Consider the following 16,819-nt stretch of genomic DNA (forward strand, 5'->3'; position numbering starts at 1 on the left):
AAAATCCACAGGTAAAAAACAAAGATGCGTTTTAGTATGTTTCTGCGGCAAAAGCGCACTAAAAACACATGTAATCCACACATGATTGTATCAATAATGTTTTGTCAAAGCCAAATACCAGGAAGTATCAAAAACAAAGCAACTTTGTTTAAAACATGACACACCAACTAAACAGAAATCTCAGTGTCAAAAACACGATAAAAAATGCAAGTAATCAAATTTATCTAATAGGTGCAGAAAATCTGCAACATCAAAAACTCACTAAAAGCTCATCCTGGGAACGTAGACCTAAGCTAAGTTCCCAATGAGTATTTTCTGTTGTGTATTTTCATATTAAAAAAAAAACAAAACAGCATATTAAAGTTCCAGCATTAGCAATGCGCTTTTTTGCTGTGATTTTCCAAAAACGATGAATTTTTACCATATTTTTGGAAATCACAGCAAAAAAACTACACATTACAAATGCATCGTGTGAGCATGACCTTAGCCAATTGGTGCAGAAATGCTGCAGAAAATTTGCAGCATCAAAAACACACCAAATACTAACTGTGGGCACTTATCGTTAATGTGGGCAACCACTTGCTACATATGGATGTATGCATAAGATACAAATGCCTAATGAGTTTAGAAATATTTATTATCAAGTTTATTGCTAGGCTTCTGCACTAACATATAGACATTGCCGAGCACGAATCCTAAACTGAATAATTACACTGGGGAAATTGCAGTTTTACCTCTATTTATTTCAATCAACCTTTTTTACATTAAAATATAGATCAATTTTTTTCTTTTTTAAAGGAGAAACAGTTAAGTTGGGAAGAAGTTCATCCAAGCAAGGAAGGCTGGGAATCAGAGTATAAACCCAGGAACATCATGGAGCCATCACACAGGAGCAGTAATGCTGTGTATCCACATATGAACGGCTCACAGAATTCTTTGAATTTCACTTAGTGTTTCCTAAGATGTGCCTTTCACCTGTTACCTCCTAATTCTCCTAATCTAATGTACAGTATCTCTGTTCAGTGTCGTGGTTACATTTACTTCTATCTGGCGCTTTTTAGCTAGGAAAATAAAACAAACATTCGCTTACATCTTCTAATGAAATACATAATTATTCTTCCTTGTGCAGAAACACCCCCAAACATCCATGTGTTTTACAGTATGTCACAAGCTTTTCTAACAGTACGTCACAAGCTTTTCTAAGCTTCCCCTGGCAACCAGTCACTGAAAAACAGACATACATGGATGTGACATGGATGCCATCCATATGCTGTTTGTTTGTGGTTATTTTGCAGACTTATTCCCTTGAATGGATGAAAGTGGTCTGCAAATCGGACCAAAATGAAACATGTCTGTTTTTTTAGTGGACAGATGATGGTCTGCAAACGAAAAAAAAAGTGAAAAAATCATAGGCTATAATATGTCCGTATGGATTCAGTTAAAAAATAAACAGAACACATGTGTGAAAATCAGACAATTGAAAGGAATTTTACTGGGGAGTTTTTATTTCATTCTTTCCCAACCTTCCTGATTATCATAACAATTAGCTGAAGACAAAAAGTAGGTACTGGTAGTTGGGTTTAGCAATCTTACTGGGCTGCTTGCTGCAGTTTTGATAAAATCACTATTTCATCTCCTGCAGATCTAGCAGTTCTCTGAATGCTGAGCTCTGTATAGCCCCACCCATGTCACTGATTGGCACCTTTCTGCCCATATACAGTGTACACAGAAAGCTGCCAATTAGTGGATGGGGCGGGGTTATACAGAGCTCATGAATATGCTTGACTACCTGACAACAGATTTACTAGTCCTCTAATGATAATCTCCTGCTGATAAAACAGTGAATTTATCCAAACTACAATAAGCAACCTAGTAAGTGATACATCACTGGAATCAAGGTTTCGGTCTCTACATTATTTTTGCTTTCAGACTAGGAGGCAAAAACTTGGTGACAGATTTCCTTTAACAATGATTTTTGCTACTTTTCTCATGTACCAAAAGGCAACCACATCACCCCAGTACTGTTGTCCATATCATCCTTAGTTGTTGCTGTCTCTTGCATTAGATGTATGTCCTCTGTCCAGGTTCTGATGCAGGCTAATAATACTGCTGTGGTGTACTTACATGGTTGCTATATGTACAAATAAATAATATATAAGGATAATAATATAGCTTCAATCCTGAACTAAACCATTTAGGACAGATCTAGATGTTCTTAACTTCTGAAATTCTGAACTGATTACTCTCCACATGGTACTGTTTGTGCGCCTACTGTATTAATCACTACTGTATACATGTTAGACAAAATTAAAAAAATATATATGTAGACTAAAATGTATGTATAAGCATGATTGCAAGAGGAAATGTAATTAACAAAATTATAAAATCAAGATCTATTACAATATAAAACTGATGTAGAATTATAATAAATGCCTTACTAGACAACTTTGTCAGAGTATTAATATATAATTATTTTAAAAAAATCATGCAGATACTAAATAGATATTTTGGTATATTGCATACAGCATGCCATTATTTAAATTAAATTTAATTAAGGAAAAATGCATAAATAGTATAAAGTTATTTGGTTTGGAAAGAATGTTGACAAGATTACTGAATACATTTGAGCAGCTTATACACACATGGTCAAATTGTTGGTACCCCTTGCTTACTGAAAGAAAAACCCACAATGGTCACAGAAATAACTTGAATCTGACAAAAGTAATAAATTACAAATCTATGAAAATGAACAAATGAAAGTCACAAATTGCTTTTCAAGCCTGCTTCCACAGAATTAAAAAAAAAATTTAACTCATGAAATAGGCCTGGACAGAAATGATGGTACCCCTGAACATAATGTGACAAAAGGGACATGTTAAATCAAGTTGTGTCCACTAATTGGCATCACAGGTGTCTACAATCTTATAATCAGCCAGTGGGCCTGTATAGGGCTACAGATAATCACTGTGCTGTTTGGTGACATGGTGTGTGCCACACTCAACATGGACCAGAGGAAGCAAAAGAAAGAGTTGTCTCAGGAGATTAGAAAGAAAATTATAGACAAGCATGTTAAAAGTAAAGGTTATAAAACCATCTCCAAGCAGCTTGATGTTCATGTGACTACAGTTGCACATATTATTCAGAAATTTAAGATCCATGGGACAGTAGCCAACCTCCCTGGACATGGCCGCAGGAGGAAAATTGATGACAAATCAAAGAGACGGATAATACGAATGGTAACAAAAGAGCCCAGGATAACTTCTAAAGAGATTAAAGGTGAACTTCAAGCTCAAGGAACATCAGTGTCAGATCACACCATCCGTCGTGAAAAGATAGAGGAGGCGCTGTTCTGTGGCTGCTTTGCTGCATCTGGCACAGGGTGTTTTGAATCTGTGCAGGGTACAATGAAATCTCAAGACTATCAAGGGATTCTAGAGAGAAATGTGCTTCCCAGTTTCAGAAAGCTTGGTCTCAGTCGCAGGTCATGGGTCTTGCAACAGGATAATGACCCAAAACACACAGCTAAAAACACCCATGAACGGCTAAGAGGAAAACATTGGACTATTCTGAAGTGGCCTTCTATGAGCCCTGACCTAAATCCTATTGAGCATCTTTGGAAAGAGCTGAAACATGCAGTCTGGAAAAGGCAACCTTCAAACACGAGACAACTGGAGCAGTTTGCTCATGAGCAGTGGGCCAAAATACCTGTCGAGATTTGCAGAAGTCTCATTGACAGTTACAGGAATCGTTTGATTGCAGTGATTGCCTCAAAAGGTTGTTCAACAAAAAGGAGATTTTTGTGTACTCACCGTAAAATCTCTTTCTCTTAGTCTCTAATTGGGGGACACAGGACCTTTGGTGTTATGCTGTCCACTAGGAGGCGACACTATGCATAATCTGAAAAAGATTAACTGTGGCTCCTCCCCTGCAGTATATACCCCTAGACAGCGTCAGCCATCTTCAGTTTTGTGCAAAAGCAGTAGGAGGAACGTAACATAGATAACATAGTCATGCCTATGAAAAGGCAACTATATAAGAACTCAAAGGAAAACCAATATGAGAACTCAATATAACAGCCCGGAAGGGCAACAGGGTGGGAGCTGTGTCCCCCAATTAGAGGCTAAGAGAAAGAGATTTTACGGTGAGTACACAAAAATCTCCTTTACTCTGTAGCCTCATTGGGGGACACAGGACCTTGGAACGTCCCAAAGCAGTCCCTGGGTGAGAAGCAATGGACGAATATTGTGTAGACGGGTCACTATAATTAGGGTACTGCCGCCTACAGAACACGTCTGCCCAGGCTCGCATCTACTGAGGATTGGGTATGAACGCTATAGTGATTGGTAGACGTGTGTAGGCTGGTCCAGGTGGCTGCCTTACACACTTGTTGTGCCGAAGCCTGGTGCCGAATGGCCCAGGAGGCCCTTACCGCGCGTGTCGAATGTGCCGTAATACCTACTGGAAGAGGAGAATTTTTGAGGCGGTAGGCCTCTTGTATGGTGGATCTGATCCACCTGGCAAGGGTAGCTTTAGAAGCTGGCAGACCCTTGAGGCCACCTTCCAGAAGGAGGAAAAGAGAATCAGATTTCCGGAAGGGCGCAGTCCTAGACACATAGATACGCAATGCCCTGACAAGGTCAAGCGTATGGAAAGCCTTTTCCACTCTATGAACCGGAACCGGGCAGAGGGATGGTAGCGAAATTTCTTCATTGAGATGGAAGTTGGACACAACCTTCGGAAGGAAGGATGGAACTGTACGGAGGACTACCTTGTCCTGGAAAAAAATCAGGAAGGGCTGTGTGCAGGAGAGTGCTGTGAGTTCAGACACCCTGCGTAGCGAGGTGATTGTCACGAGGAAAAAAACACTTTCTGTGATAGAAGACAGAGTGGGACTTCCCTAAGGGATTCAAAGGGTGATTCCTGCAATGCAGTCAGCACCAGGTTGAGGTCCCACGTTTCTAGTGGTCGTCTGTAGGGGGGAACCAATCGGGAAACCCCCTGAAGAGTGTTCTTACTTGAGGTTTGTGAGCAATGCACTTTTGAAAAAGCACTGAAAGAGCTGACACCTGGCTCTTAAGGGAGGCCAGGGATAGTCTGGTTTCCAGGCCCGATTGGAGAAAACAGAGTACCCTGGGTAGGGAATAGGGTAGTGGGGTTTGGTTACGAGATTCACACCAGGTAAAGAAGGCTTTCCAGGTACGGTAGTAAATCTTGGCCGAGGTTGGTTTTCGTGCTCTGATCATGGTTCCAATGACATCTGGCGAAAAACCTGCCTGGGTTAGAATCCAGGTCTCAATGGCCATGCCGTCAAATTGAGGGCCTCTAAGTTCTGGTGGTAGAACGGGCCTTGTGATAGAAGATCCGGGCGGTCGGGAAGACGCCAGGGAACGTCTGCTGTGAGTCGTACGATGTCGGCGTACCATGTACGCCTGGGCCAGTCCGGTGCAATTAGGATGGTTGGTACTCCCTCCTGTTTGATCTTTCTCACCACTCTGGAAATCAGGAGGAGAGGTGGAAAAATGTACAGGAGCTGGAACTGGGTCCAGTCCTGAACCAGGGCGTCCTCCGCTAGCGCTCGCGGGTCGCGTGATCTGGCCATGAAGTTGGAGACTTTGGCATTGAGGTGAGACGCCATTAGGTCCACATCCGGAGTACCCCAACGATGGCAAATCTGTTGAAAGATTTCGGGATGGAGAGCCCACTCTCCCGAGTCTATTCCTTGCCGGCTGAGGAAGTCTGCTTCCCAGTTGTCTACACCCGGAATGGGGACCGCAGAGATAATGGAGTCCGGTTTTTTCCTCCCAGTGAAGAATGCGTGTCACTTCTCGCATCGCCCGGACACTGCGGGTCCCCCCTTGGTGATTGACATATGCCACGGCCGTTGCATTGTCCGACTGTACCCTGATGTGGGAGGCTGCCAGTAAGTGATGGAAGGCTCTTAACGCCAGGAGGATGGCACGAATTTCCAGAATGTTGATGGGTAAGGTTGCTTCCGCTGGGGACCACTTGTGCTCTGTGGTGTAGGTGTACTGCACCCCAACCTGTCAGGCTTGCGTCGGTGGTCAGGACCTTCCATTGACCTGGGAGAAAAGATTTCCCTTTTGTTAGAGAGGTCCAGTTGATCCACCAGTGAAGGGACTTCCTGGTTGACAACGTCAGCTGGAACTTCCTGTCAAGAGAAGAAGAGTTCCTGTCCCATGACTTGAGAATGTCTAATTGGAGAGGTCTGAGGTGAAGTTAGGCAAATGGAACCGCTTCTATTGCCGCCACCATCCTGCCAAGGACTCTCATGGTAAACAGGAGAGATCGAGGGGGTTTGCTGAGAAGGGTGCGAACTCCTAAACGGAGAGGCAGTGCCTTGTCCTTGGGAAGGAGTATTAGACCCCTGGAGGTATTGAATAGCATTCCCAGGAATGTCAGAGACTGGTTTGGGGCTGGTGACGACTTTTGTAGGTTGACTAACCAGCCCAGGCGACTCAGAGTGTCGATCGTGATTGAGACACTGAGCTCGCAGTCCTTGAAGGTGGGAGCCTTGACGAGGAGATCGTCTAGGTATGGAATGACCACTATGCCTCTGGAGTGTAGGACGTGCATGGTGGCAGCCATGACTTTGGTAAACACTCTGGGGGTCGTGGTGAGTCCGAACGGGAGAGCCACGAACTGGTAGTGGTCCTGGTCGATTGCGAACCTGAGAAATCTCTGATGGGCAGGTGCAATCGGTATATGCAGGTATGCATCTTGTATGTCTATATTCTCCTTTTTCCATGGATGCGATGATGGAACGAAGAGACTCCATACGGAAGTGACGTACTCTTACATATTTGTTGAGCTGTTTTAGATCTAGTATGGGCCGTGCCCCACCTCCTTTCTTGGGGACTACGAATAGATTGGAGTAGAACCCCTGGAAGCGCTCGGCTGTTGGGACACGTATTATGACACGTGCTTGAAGGAGCGAGGAGACCGCTTGGTGAAAAGCTTTTTCTGGCAGTTTTGGGGGAACAGATCTAAGGAATCTGTTTGGTGGGTTGGAAGTAAATTTTATTTTGGATCCTGAAGATACTAGTTCCCTGACCCACCTGTCTTCTGTAATAGGTAGCCAGACTTGATGAAAGAGTACAAGTCAGCCGCCTACAGGTGGAGTGTCTTTTTGAGTCCGTGAGTCATGATGAGAAGAAATTTTTGGGATTTCCCTCTTTTTGATTTTGATTGGCCTGCATTTGACTGCCAGGTCTTGTCCGACTTTTGTGTCGATCTCGAGTCTTCCCTGCGTGTGAAGCGGCTGTTATTTTGTGCTGGCCGAGAGACGGACCAGCCGGAAGAGTTCCGAAAGGATCGGAATCTAGCTTGGTTACGCTTGTTATAATTGCGTTTGAGTTTCAGTTGGGGAAGAGAGGTACTCTTACCCCCGGTGGCGTTGGATATCATGGTGTCCAACCTTTCACCGAAAAGCCAACCGCTGAGGTATGGAAGCTGTGTGAGGGACTTCTTAGAGGCTGCGTCCGCTTTCCATTCACGCAGCCAAAGGATACACCGAATAGCGATGGCGTGTGATATTGCCCCCGCTGCACCTCTTGCAGAATCCAGAGCTGCATGAAGCAAGTAGTCTGCCACAACTGGTATTTGAACTGCTTGCTCCGACAGTTCAGGGGCAGAAGCTTGAAGGCCAGTTTGTAAATTTTTTTTTTTTTGCCCAAGCCAGTATGGCCTTAGCTGCCCAGACTGAAGCGAACGCGGGAGCTAGGGAGGCTCCTGTGATTTCGCAAATTGAACGAGCCATACTTTCTACCTGCCGGTCTGCTGCATCCCTGAGGGTTGAGCTATCTAGCAGTGAAAGAAGTGTCTGTGCTGCCAGCCTTGAGACTGGGGGGGTCCACAGCTGGTGGGTCTGTCCATTCTTTGAGGATAGATTTTAAATTCTGAATGATTCAAGAAAAACTTAGGCGGCTTCAGGGCTCCTTCAAATGAAATGTTATCTTGTGGTGCGTCCGGGGTCGGATCAGAGATATCCAGCACCCGATGCATGGACGAGATTATGTCCTCAACTAGCGCTGTATTGCTAGGTGGGCTTAGAGTTAGGGATCCATCAGTTTCTTTGTCTGAGTCGGAATCTTCTGACTCCTGTGTGTCACTAATGTGTCTCCTAGGTGAATCAGAATGGAGTATTTCTCTGGACGGGGAATGGTGCGGAGAAATATAATCCCTGTCCCTGGTAGGGGACTGTCTAGATGACCTGGGACTACAGTATCTGTCCCTAGACAGGGATGACCGTGTGCTGTGTGATGACGCAGATGAGCATGACCTATGGGTGCGCTTGCGTCCTTACCCTGACCTGGATGTGCCTGGGTCAGTATGTGGCTGAGTCAGACTTTCCCTTTCCTGGGTAGTCTAGCAGAGGTATGACTTTGCAGAGCCTGAATCAATTGTCGGTCATGTTATCTATGAACGGTGTCATAGATTGTGACATTTGAGTGGCCCATTCCACTGAAGGGTAGTAGGGGCTGCTTGGGACTCTGGCACAGTAGTCTGCGTACAATCCTTGCAATGCGGATATGCCGCTGGGAAGAGCATTACTGCAGGCTTCTCACCACTCTGGAAAAGCAGTCCTGCCTGGTTTTCTTAGACTTTGAGCCCAGCATAGTGCACCTGGAGTGGCTATGCAGGGGGGCTAACTGTGCAGAGGAGGATACAGAGTATTAAAAAATTCACAGCTGAGGGGTAACTCAAGTTGAGAACTTACCCCACCAATGTGCCCCTGTGAGCAGCGCTGAAAAAGCCTGGTCCTGTGCCTCCCCGGAGACCTGGCTGGCCTGTGAATGTCCTGCAGCAGTAATGGCCGCCGTAACTCTTCTCCTGTATCCTGAGGTGAAGGAGAAGGGGTGCGGAGCGCTGCAAGGACGGCAGTTTCTATGGGGATGCGCGCCCTACAGCCTAGATCCGCCCCGTGTGACACCGCAGAGTGTCAAAATCGTCATCCGGGGGGCGGAGAATGGGCGGTAGCTTCGGCTAGGCCGAAGCCGCGGTCTAAATTTATTTTCTATGCCCAGAAGGGCTCCAGGCCGGCGCGGTAGTCGGGGGGGGGGGGGGCGGATCAGAACCGGAACCCCCCGGATTGAAAGGCAGAATGGCGGTGGGGGCATAAATGGAAGGGGGGCTCTGAAGAGAATCCCCCTTAGGCGCTTTTAGGGAGAAAGCTGCCGCAGGTGCAGAGCCTGTGAAGGCCTGTGCTTGTGTGTGCCATGGCTGCCTGCACTCCCCCCGGCTCCTACAGGATCCCACAGACAGACTGGGGCTCCTGTATTGCTGCTGGTCCTCGGCTGCAGTGTGCTGGCTGGTGAGAGCTGCAGATGCTGCCGTCCAGGCCCTACCTGATGGTGTCTCAACCTAATAGCCCCAGGGGGGATTAGGGAGGGTGCCGCTGTCACCGTCAGGGGGCTTTGTCCTCGCCTCAACTTCGGACCAAGACCGAGGGAATTGGGGAAGGAGGGGGGTTCTCAACTTCGAGCCTGACCCGAGGGGCCGGAGAAGGAGCAGCATGGTGGTTACGCCATCTCAACTTCAACTGTGCACACCATAGTAGGGGGCAGAGGAAGGAGCCATGCCGGGGGTCTCAAGAGACCCTCTTTTCTTCATCTGTAATCCCGTGCTGAAGCGAGGGACAAGTGAAGGTCTGAGGTGTGCCTCCTAGCGACACTAAGCAAAAACTGAAGATGGCTGCCGCCGTCTAGGGGTGTATACTGCAGGGGAGGAGCCACAGTTCATCTTTTTCAGATTATGCATAGTGTCGCCTCCTAGTGGACAGCATAACACCCAAGGTCTTGTGTCCCCCAATGAGGCGATAGAGTAATATTAAGTTAAGAGTACCATCATTTCTGTCCAGGCCTATTTCATGAGTTAAATTTTTTTTAAATTCTGTTGAAGCAGGGTTGAAAAGCAATGACTGACTTTCATTTGTTCATTTTCATAGATTTGAAATGTATTACGTTTGTAAGATTCAAGTTATTTCTGTTACCATCGTGTGTTTTTCTTTTATTAAACGAGGGGTACCAACAATTTTGACGTGTGTAAGTGGTGGGCTGGGCGGTTTAGTGTGCCCCTTTAAACACCATGGATACAAAGACCCTTGTTGGACAGAGTTGTTTCCCTACTTAGGGGTTTGTGTAATGAATGCAGAAAGACACAAATAGTTTAAATGGACACATTTTTTACCTGTACCTTTGTATTTTTACCTGTGACATTCTGCTGGCAAACACCGCAGCAGCACCTTCTTCATAGCGCATTTCAACAAATATCCACAGTGCCCGTCAAGGGCCCTTCTTGGGGGTCACCACATAAGCAGATGTGCTCCACAATAGATCTTGCCTGACTACTTATATATTTGTGTGTGTACTTCAATTCCTTACAGATATGGTATACCTTATATACACTGCTCAACAAAATAAAAGGGAACACTTAAACAACAGAATATAACTCCCAAGTAAATCAAACTTCTGTGAACTCAAACTGTCCACTTAGGAAGCAACACTGATTGACAATCAATTTCACATGCTGTTGTGCAAATGGAATAGACAATAGATGGAAATTATTGGCAATTATCAAGACACCCTCAATAAAGGAGTGGTTCTGCAGGTGGGGACCACAGACCACATCTCAGTACCAATGCTTTCTGGCTGATGTTTTGGTCACTTTTGAATGTTAGTTGTGCTTTCACACTCCTGGTAGCATGAGAAGGACTCTACAACCCACAGAAGTTGCTCAGGTAGTGCAGCTCATCCAGGATGGCACATCAATGCGAGCTGTGACAAGAAGGTTTGCTGTGTCCATCAGCGTAGTGTCCAGAGGCTGGAGGCGCTAACAGGAGACAGGCCAGTACACTAGGAGACGTGGAGGGGGCCGTAGGAGGGCAACAACCCAGCAGCAGGACCGCTACCTCCGCCTTTGTGCAAGTACAGGAGCACTGCCAGAGCCCTGAAAAATGACCTCCAGCAGGCCACAAATGTGCATGCGTCTACACAAACGGTTAAAAACCGACTCCATGAGGGTGGTATAAGGGCCCTACATCCACAGATGGGGGTTGCGCTCACAGCCCAACACCGTGCAGGATGCTTGGCATTTGCCACAGAACACCAGGATTGGCAAAGTCGCCACTGTCGCCCTGTGCTCTTCACAGATGAAAGCAGGTTCACACTGAGCACGTGACAGAATCAGAGGGGTGCCGTGGAGAGCGATCTGCTGCCTGCAACATCCTTCAGCTTTACCGGTTTGGCAGTGGGTCAGTAATGGTGTGGGTGGCATTTCTTATTTATTTGGAGGGCAACACAGCCCTCCACGTGCTCGCCAGAGGTAGCCTGACTGCCATTGGGTACCGAGATGAGATCCTCAGACCCCTTGTGAGACCATATGCTGGTGCGGTTGGCCCTGGGTTCCTCCTAATGCAGAACAATGCCAGACCTCATGTGGCTGCAGTGTGTCAGCAGTTCCTGCAAGATGAAGTCATTGAAGCTATGGACTGGCCCGCCCGTTCCCCAGACCTGAATCCGATTGAGCACATCTGGGATATCATGTTTCACTCCATCCACCAATGACATGTTGTACCACAGACTGTCCAGGAGTTGGCGGATGCTTTAGTCCAGGTCTGGGAGGAGATCCCACAGGAGACCATCCACAACCTCATCAGGATCATGCCCAGGCATTGTAGGGAGGTCATTCAGGCACGTGGAGACCACACACAATACTGAGCCTCATTTTGACTTGTTTTAAGGACATTACATCAAATTTGGGTCAGCCTGTAGTATATTTTTCCACTTTAATTTTGGGGGTGACTCCAAATCCAGGCCTCCATTGGTTAATAAATTTGATTTCCATTGATGATTTTTGTGTGATTTTGTTTATACAGAACAAAGTATTCAATGAGAATATTTCATTCATTCAGATCTAGGATGTGTTATTTGAGTGTTCCCTTTATTTTTTTGAGCAGTGTATATACCTTAGATATACAGTCTGAGCATTTTCATGGTGCTTCAGACACACCTAAAAGATATTTTAGGCGGTTCTGAACCACCCTGAAAATGCTCAAAAAGACTGAACACATCTTAACGACTGTACATACGCTCAATCTTTTGATCATCTTTTAACCACTTTAGGTTTCAAAAGATGCAAAGCGGTTAAGAAAAGTGACCTGACCATTCGTCAGGTGGTTTCCTTTTGGAAGATGACACAAACTAAAAGGAGCCCAAAATGACAGACAGCGTTTCCTGAACCATGGGCATTGACATTGCGGCTTGTCATTGGGGACCATGGGGGGCGGATTACCAAGCGTTTCCCAAGCATTTACGCTGCGTAAATTCCACAGCATAAAAGCTTGAAAAACGCATAGTGGGCTCACAGCCTTACAGTGAAGAAAGAGCTAAATGCCATGCAGCTCCTCAGGTCAGCCTTGTCATTTCATACTGATTGTTGCAAATTCATGAGCTCCTAATCCAGCATCTACTCCTGCATATTAAAAAATAACAACCAGATCTCCTCTGTCCTGAATCATCCCCTTCATCCAAAATCAGTATTAGGCCATAGCCCCACTATCCGTATTTGGTCAGTATTTTTTCTCAGGAGTGGGAACCAAAACCAGGTGAGGAGCAATCAGAGAAAAGGTATAATAGAAACAAGTCACCAATTCTGCATTTATCACCCACTCCTGGTTTTGGCTCCCACTCCTGAGAAAAAATACTGACCGAACACTGACCAAATAGTGAGAGTGGGGCTGTGGCCTTGGGATGTGAATACAGAGAGTATAAAGCTAAATAAAACTACAAAAAAACTGAAGGAAATAAGAAAAATTTACCCAAACTTTGATAATTACCATGATCGTTTCTTCAGGTCTAATATTAAAGGGATGAATAAGTTATTAATAAAATTCTGCTCAATAAACACAAGTCATATCACATTGTAAAGTCTTTAACATTTTTATTGCAGTACAAAACATAAGAAATCCTATAAATACTACAAAACAGATAATAAATAACTTGAGCTCATAGCTTAATTATTGGTGACAAGATTGTACAAACCGCAATCTGAACAGTTTCTCATCACGTTTTATAGCATATTGGATACATGAATGAGCGGCCGCTCATGTGAACGCACCATCACTAGAAGGGCTGTTTAGTGTACAGTAATTGTGGACTGTTCTTTTTATAAAGGAAATAGTTAATCTAAGACATAGAAGTACACAGCAGGAATGAACAGTAAAGTACTGGATGAAATGAGGTCAGGAGTGTGCTCATAGTACCAAATAATCAATACGTGTAATGAATACTTAATGGTGATCCACCGGCAACATTTACATTAACATCCGACAGAAATGGTGAGGAAGCAGCGCGACCATGTACGAGACGGGTCTATACGCAGGAAGTGTGATCACCGAATTCACATTAAGTACACTGGATTTTTGAAAAAGAATCTCCACTTATAAAATGTAAACTTCTCAAAGACGTCTCTGAATGATATCCGCCATCACATCAGTAAGTGTTCATGGGCACCTGGAGGGAGATTGCAGATGTGCTGGTGTTAAGGAGTATAAGCCCGACAAATTAATGTCATTGAACAGGCGTTCTTAAAAGGTCACTTGAAAAACCTTCTGACATGTGACATAAAAGCTACCCTTTAAAGTGTGAAGCACTAAGTGTAAACGTTAGTCGGTAAACGTCAAATCTTACCTGATAATAAGCATAGGTTTACTAACATAATAATGTTCTCTTATCCGTAGCACAATTTTAGTATTTCAAGTTATTATTCTTAGAAGAAATAGGTAAGAAGGGACCGAAATCACAGGAATCTAGAAGAAAAGCTCTTCTTTAACCACTTGTATAGCGCTCATGAGCCATGTACATAGTGACAGTGATGAAGCAGTGGAGCCTGTGCGCGGCATCACATGCCGAGACCACTTTTAGGACCATGATCATAGGTAACGCAGAAGCTGTCTGACACCTCTATCAACCAGTGGTTGGAGTCATAGAAGGCAGAAAGATAAGTCCTCATATGGCTACGTCAAAGGTAAAAGTAAAGTTATAGGTTTTAGAATACAGGAGACAAAAAAAAATAATTAAATACTAAACAGGGATTTAAGGGACACAAGCTAAAGGGCCCTTTTTCGACTTCTATAGTTCAACCTACCGATCTCAACACTGAAACTTCAGCACCAAAAAGGAAAACTTGTGGAATTATTGAGATCCCAGAATGGAAACAAGATAAGGATATGCAAATGGTAAAAAAATGGAAACAACATTTTCAGGACATTTAGAAAGATTCAATATCGAGAATGAGTGTCACGCACAGAAATCCCCAGACTTACATTCCTTGCTGCTATCAATGAGGTTTTTAATGAAAGTCTGAGGAATGTTCTGTCACACTGAATGTATTTCGACAAATCATCAAAATTCGCTGCTGGCAGCTCCCTGTGCAATTGTCAACTAATGACATCCCAGAGGTGCTAGATGGGATACAAGTCCATGGTAGCACGATTAGGCCACGCAAGTTGCTCACAGTAGTATGAGCAATAAGAAGCCTGGTTTGTGTTGAATAACAGCTCCTGGGACACTTTGGAAAAATTGCCTTACCACTGGTTCCATGACCAAATCAATGTAATGCCAAGCAGTTAGTGTAAATGGAATGAAGACTAGAGGGGTCCGGCCACCTCAAACCATAATCCTAGGAATAGTTGTTGTGATGCTCCTATCAAGCACATCTGGGACATCATTGGTTGGCAATTGCACAGGGAGCTGCCAGCAGTGGATTTTGATGATTTGCCCAAATACATTCAGCATGGCAGAACATTTCTCAGACAACCATTAACCTCATTGACAGAAGCCAAGGTGTGTAAGTGTGGGGATTTCTGCGCGTGACACACACTCTATACTGAATAACTCGAGATGTTTTGAAAATTGTTTCTACTTTTTCATCATTTCCATATCATTAACATGTCTATCGATCATGTGATTTCCATAATTCCATAACTTTTTCCTCTTGGAGTTGCAATTTCACTGATGAGGAGTGTATATTCTTACAATGTGGACCCATAGAAAGAAAAAGAAACTACTTTGAGATAGTTTAAAGCGGCCCTATGTCAATGACCAATCCCTAGAAACATAGTACCAAGACCAGTTACTATACCCTACACCAGAAAGATCCAGTCTCACTCTTCAGTATAGAGCCCTCGATTGTTGTGTTGTGTCAATGACTGTGTTAATGTCTTTTCTATATATGTAGAGGATGCCTTATATATTAGTGACAGACCCAGGTATAAAAAGATTAGAAAGATCTCTGTACATTGATATATTTGTATTTGTGAATAACCTCAAATACTTTCCTATACAGACTTTGGTCGCCTCCTCTGCACCTAGTTCAGCAGGGCCCTTCTTATATACAGTTGTACACACACTATTCCATCTTTTCTCCGACTAGTGTTACAGTCACACAAGTATTACACATGGTTAGTTATGTATCCGCCATATAGTGCAAATAGCACAACAAAAAAAGGATATGAGATTTTCAGTCCGAAGATGGCAAATCAGCTTCTCCAGGGAATCAAAGCGGCAGAGTGTAGGAACGCAGCCGATCATTATGAGCTTGTGCTTGGCTCTTGTGAGGGCCACATTCAGTCTCCTCCAATCCTTCAGAAGATCTCCGAGCTGCTCAGAAAAAAAAAAGTTGTAGAACTTTTTTTTACATCAATTGAAAGTTTCTGGGAGCAAGGAAGCCTATCTTGACTATGGATGTAGACTGTAAGGTAAGGGTATGTGCATACGTTGAGTATTTGCCAAAGATTTTTCTGCACGTAAAACGCTGCGTAAAATATGTATGTTTTTTGGCGCGTTTTTACTTTTCTGGCAGATTTGAAAAGCACTGATGGTTCAAATCTGCAAGGAAAAAAATAAGAGGCATGTGCAAGAGATTTCAGAAATTTAATTTCCTGTGCCTTTACCCTTTTATTTTACTCACTTATAGACCGCCATTAATTCCACAGCGCTTTACAGACATCATCACTGCCCCCTTTGGGACTCACAATCTAGATTCACTATCAGTATGTGTTTGGAAGGTGGGAGGAAACCCATGCATATATGGGGAGAACATACAAACTCCTTGCAGATGTTGTCCTTGGTTGGATTTGAACCCAGGACCCCAGTGCTGCAAGGCTGCAGTGCTAACCACTGAGCCACCATGCTGCTCTAACCTTGAAAAATGTGAGGGAAAAAAAGCAGTATGTGAACAAGCCCCTACTCTATGGGGTCTCACAGTGCTTGCACTTGTTTCCTCTGAAATGCAAAGCGTTGCAGAATATGTTGATGCAGTATTAAATATATTATATTTCACAACTCAAAAATTCTCATGTTCCTAGATACAAGTTAACGTTATTGCGGCTTTAAACAGGAAAGTATGGAATAGCTATAGATGTCATCAAAATCAGTACTATATACACTGGGTGACTTTACATGACTAAATTTAGCATGAAAACTATAGTTTGTCATTGGAATTATACCCCAGGGAGTCTTTCCCACTCTTCCAAGCAGCTCCTTTCCTCAGTACAGTGCTACATATTCTGTACAGCTCTCTAAAAATCACAGAAGATCTACACTTTTCACTACAAACCATTTTGTTCCAATATTTGCATGGCTATTGAGCACATTTTTTGGGGGGATAACCTCTACATTGAGCACATTTTTTGGGGGGATAACCTCTACATTGAGCACATTTTTTGGGGGGATAACCTCTACATTGAGCACATTTTTGGGGGGATAACCTCTACATTGAGCACATTTTTGGGGGGATAACC

The 16,819-nt window shown here is 44.2% G+C and overlaps 2 protein-coding genes across 5 annotated transcripts in view; one reads left to right on the top strand and one right to left on the bottom strand.

The window, feature by feature from the left end:
* The window catches only part of PKD2L1 (polycystin 2 like 1, transient receptor potential cation channel), a 171,740-nt gene extending 169,334 nt beyond the window's left edge, over positions 1-2,406 (top strand). The window contains exon 15 of the mRNA XM_073681417.1: positions 799-2,406. Coding sequence (XP_073537518.1) covers positions 799-951 — 153 coding nt within the window. The 3' untranslated portion in view covers positions 952-2,406. The remainder of the gene's footprint in view (positions 1-798) is intronic.
* Positions 2,407-12,977: 10,571 nt separating this feature from the next.
* The window catches only part of DNA2 (DNA replication helicase/nuclease 2), a 52,672-nt gene continuing 48,830 nt past the window's right edge, over positions 12,978-16,819 (bottom strand). For 2 of the 4 annotated variants that reach the window (XM_073685595.1, XM_073685594.1), the window contains 2 exons: positions 15,529-15,677; positions 12,989-13,546 (listed from right to left, as the gene is read on the bottom strand). In XM_073685595.1, coding sequence (XP_073541696.1) covers positions 13,504-13,546; positions 15,529-15,677 — 192 coding nt within the window. In that variant the 3' untranslated portion in view covers positions 12,989-13,503. Of the gene's footprint in view, positions 13,547-15,528; positions 15,678-16,819 lie in introns of all 4 variants that reach the window. The other 2 variants (XM_073685598.1, XM_073685596.1) reach the window with 2 other exon arrangements.

Source organism: Phyllobates terribilis, unplaced genomic scaffold (assembly GCF_046119375.1).
Source record: "Phyllobates terribilis strain yellow unplaced genomic scaffold, ASM4611937v1 Scaffold_5__5_contigs__length_657084704, whole genome shotgun sequence".
Taxonomy (NCBI): domain Eukaryota; kingdom Metazoa; phylum Chordata; class Amphibia; order Anura; family Dendrobatidae; genus Phyllobates; species Phyllobates terribilis.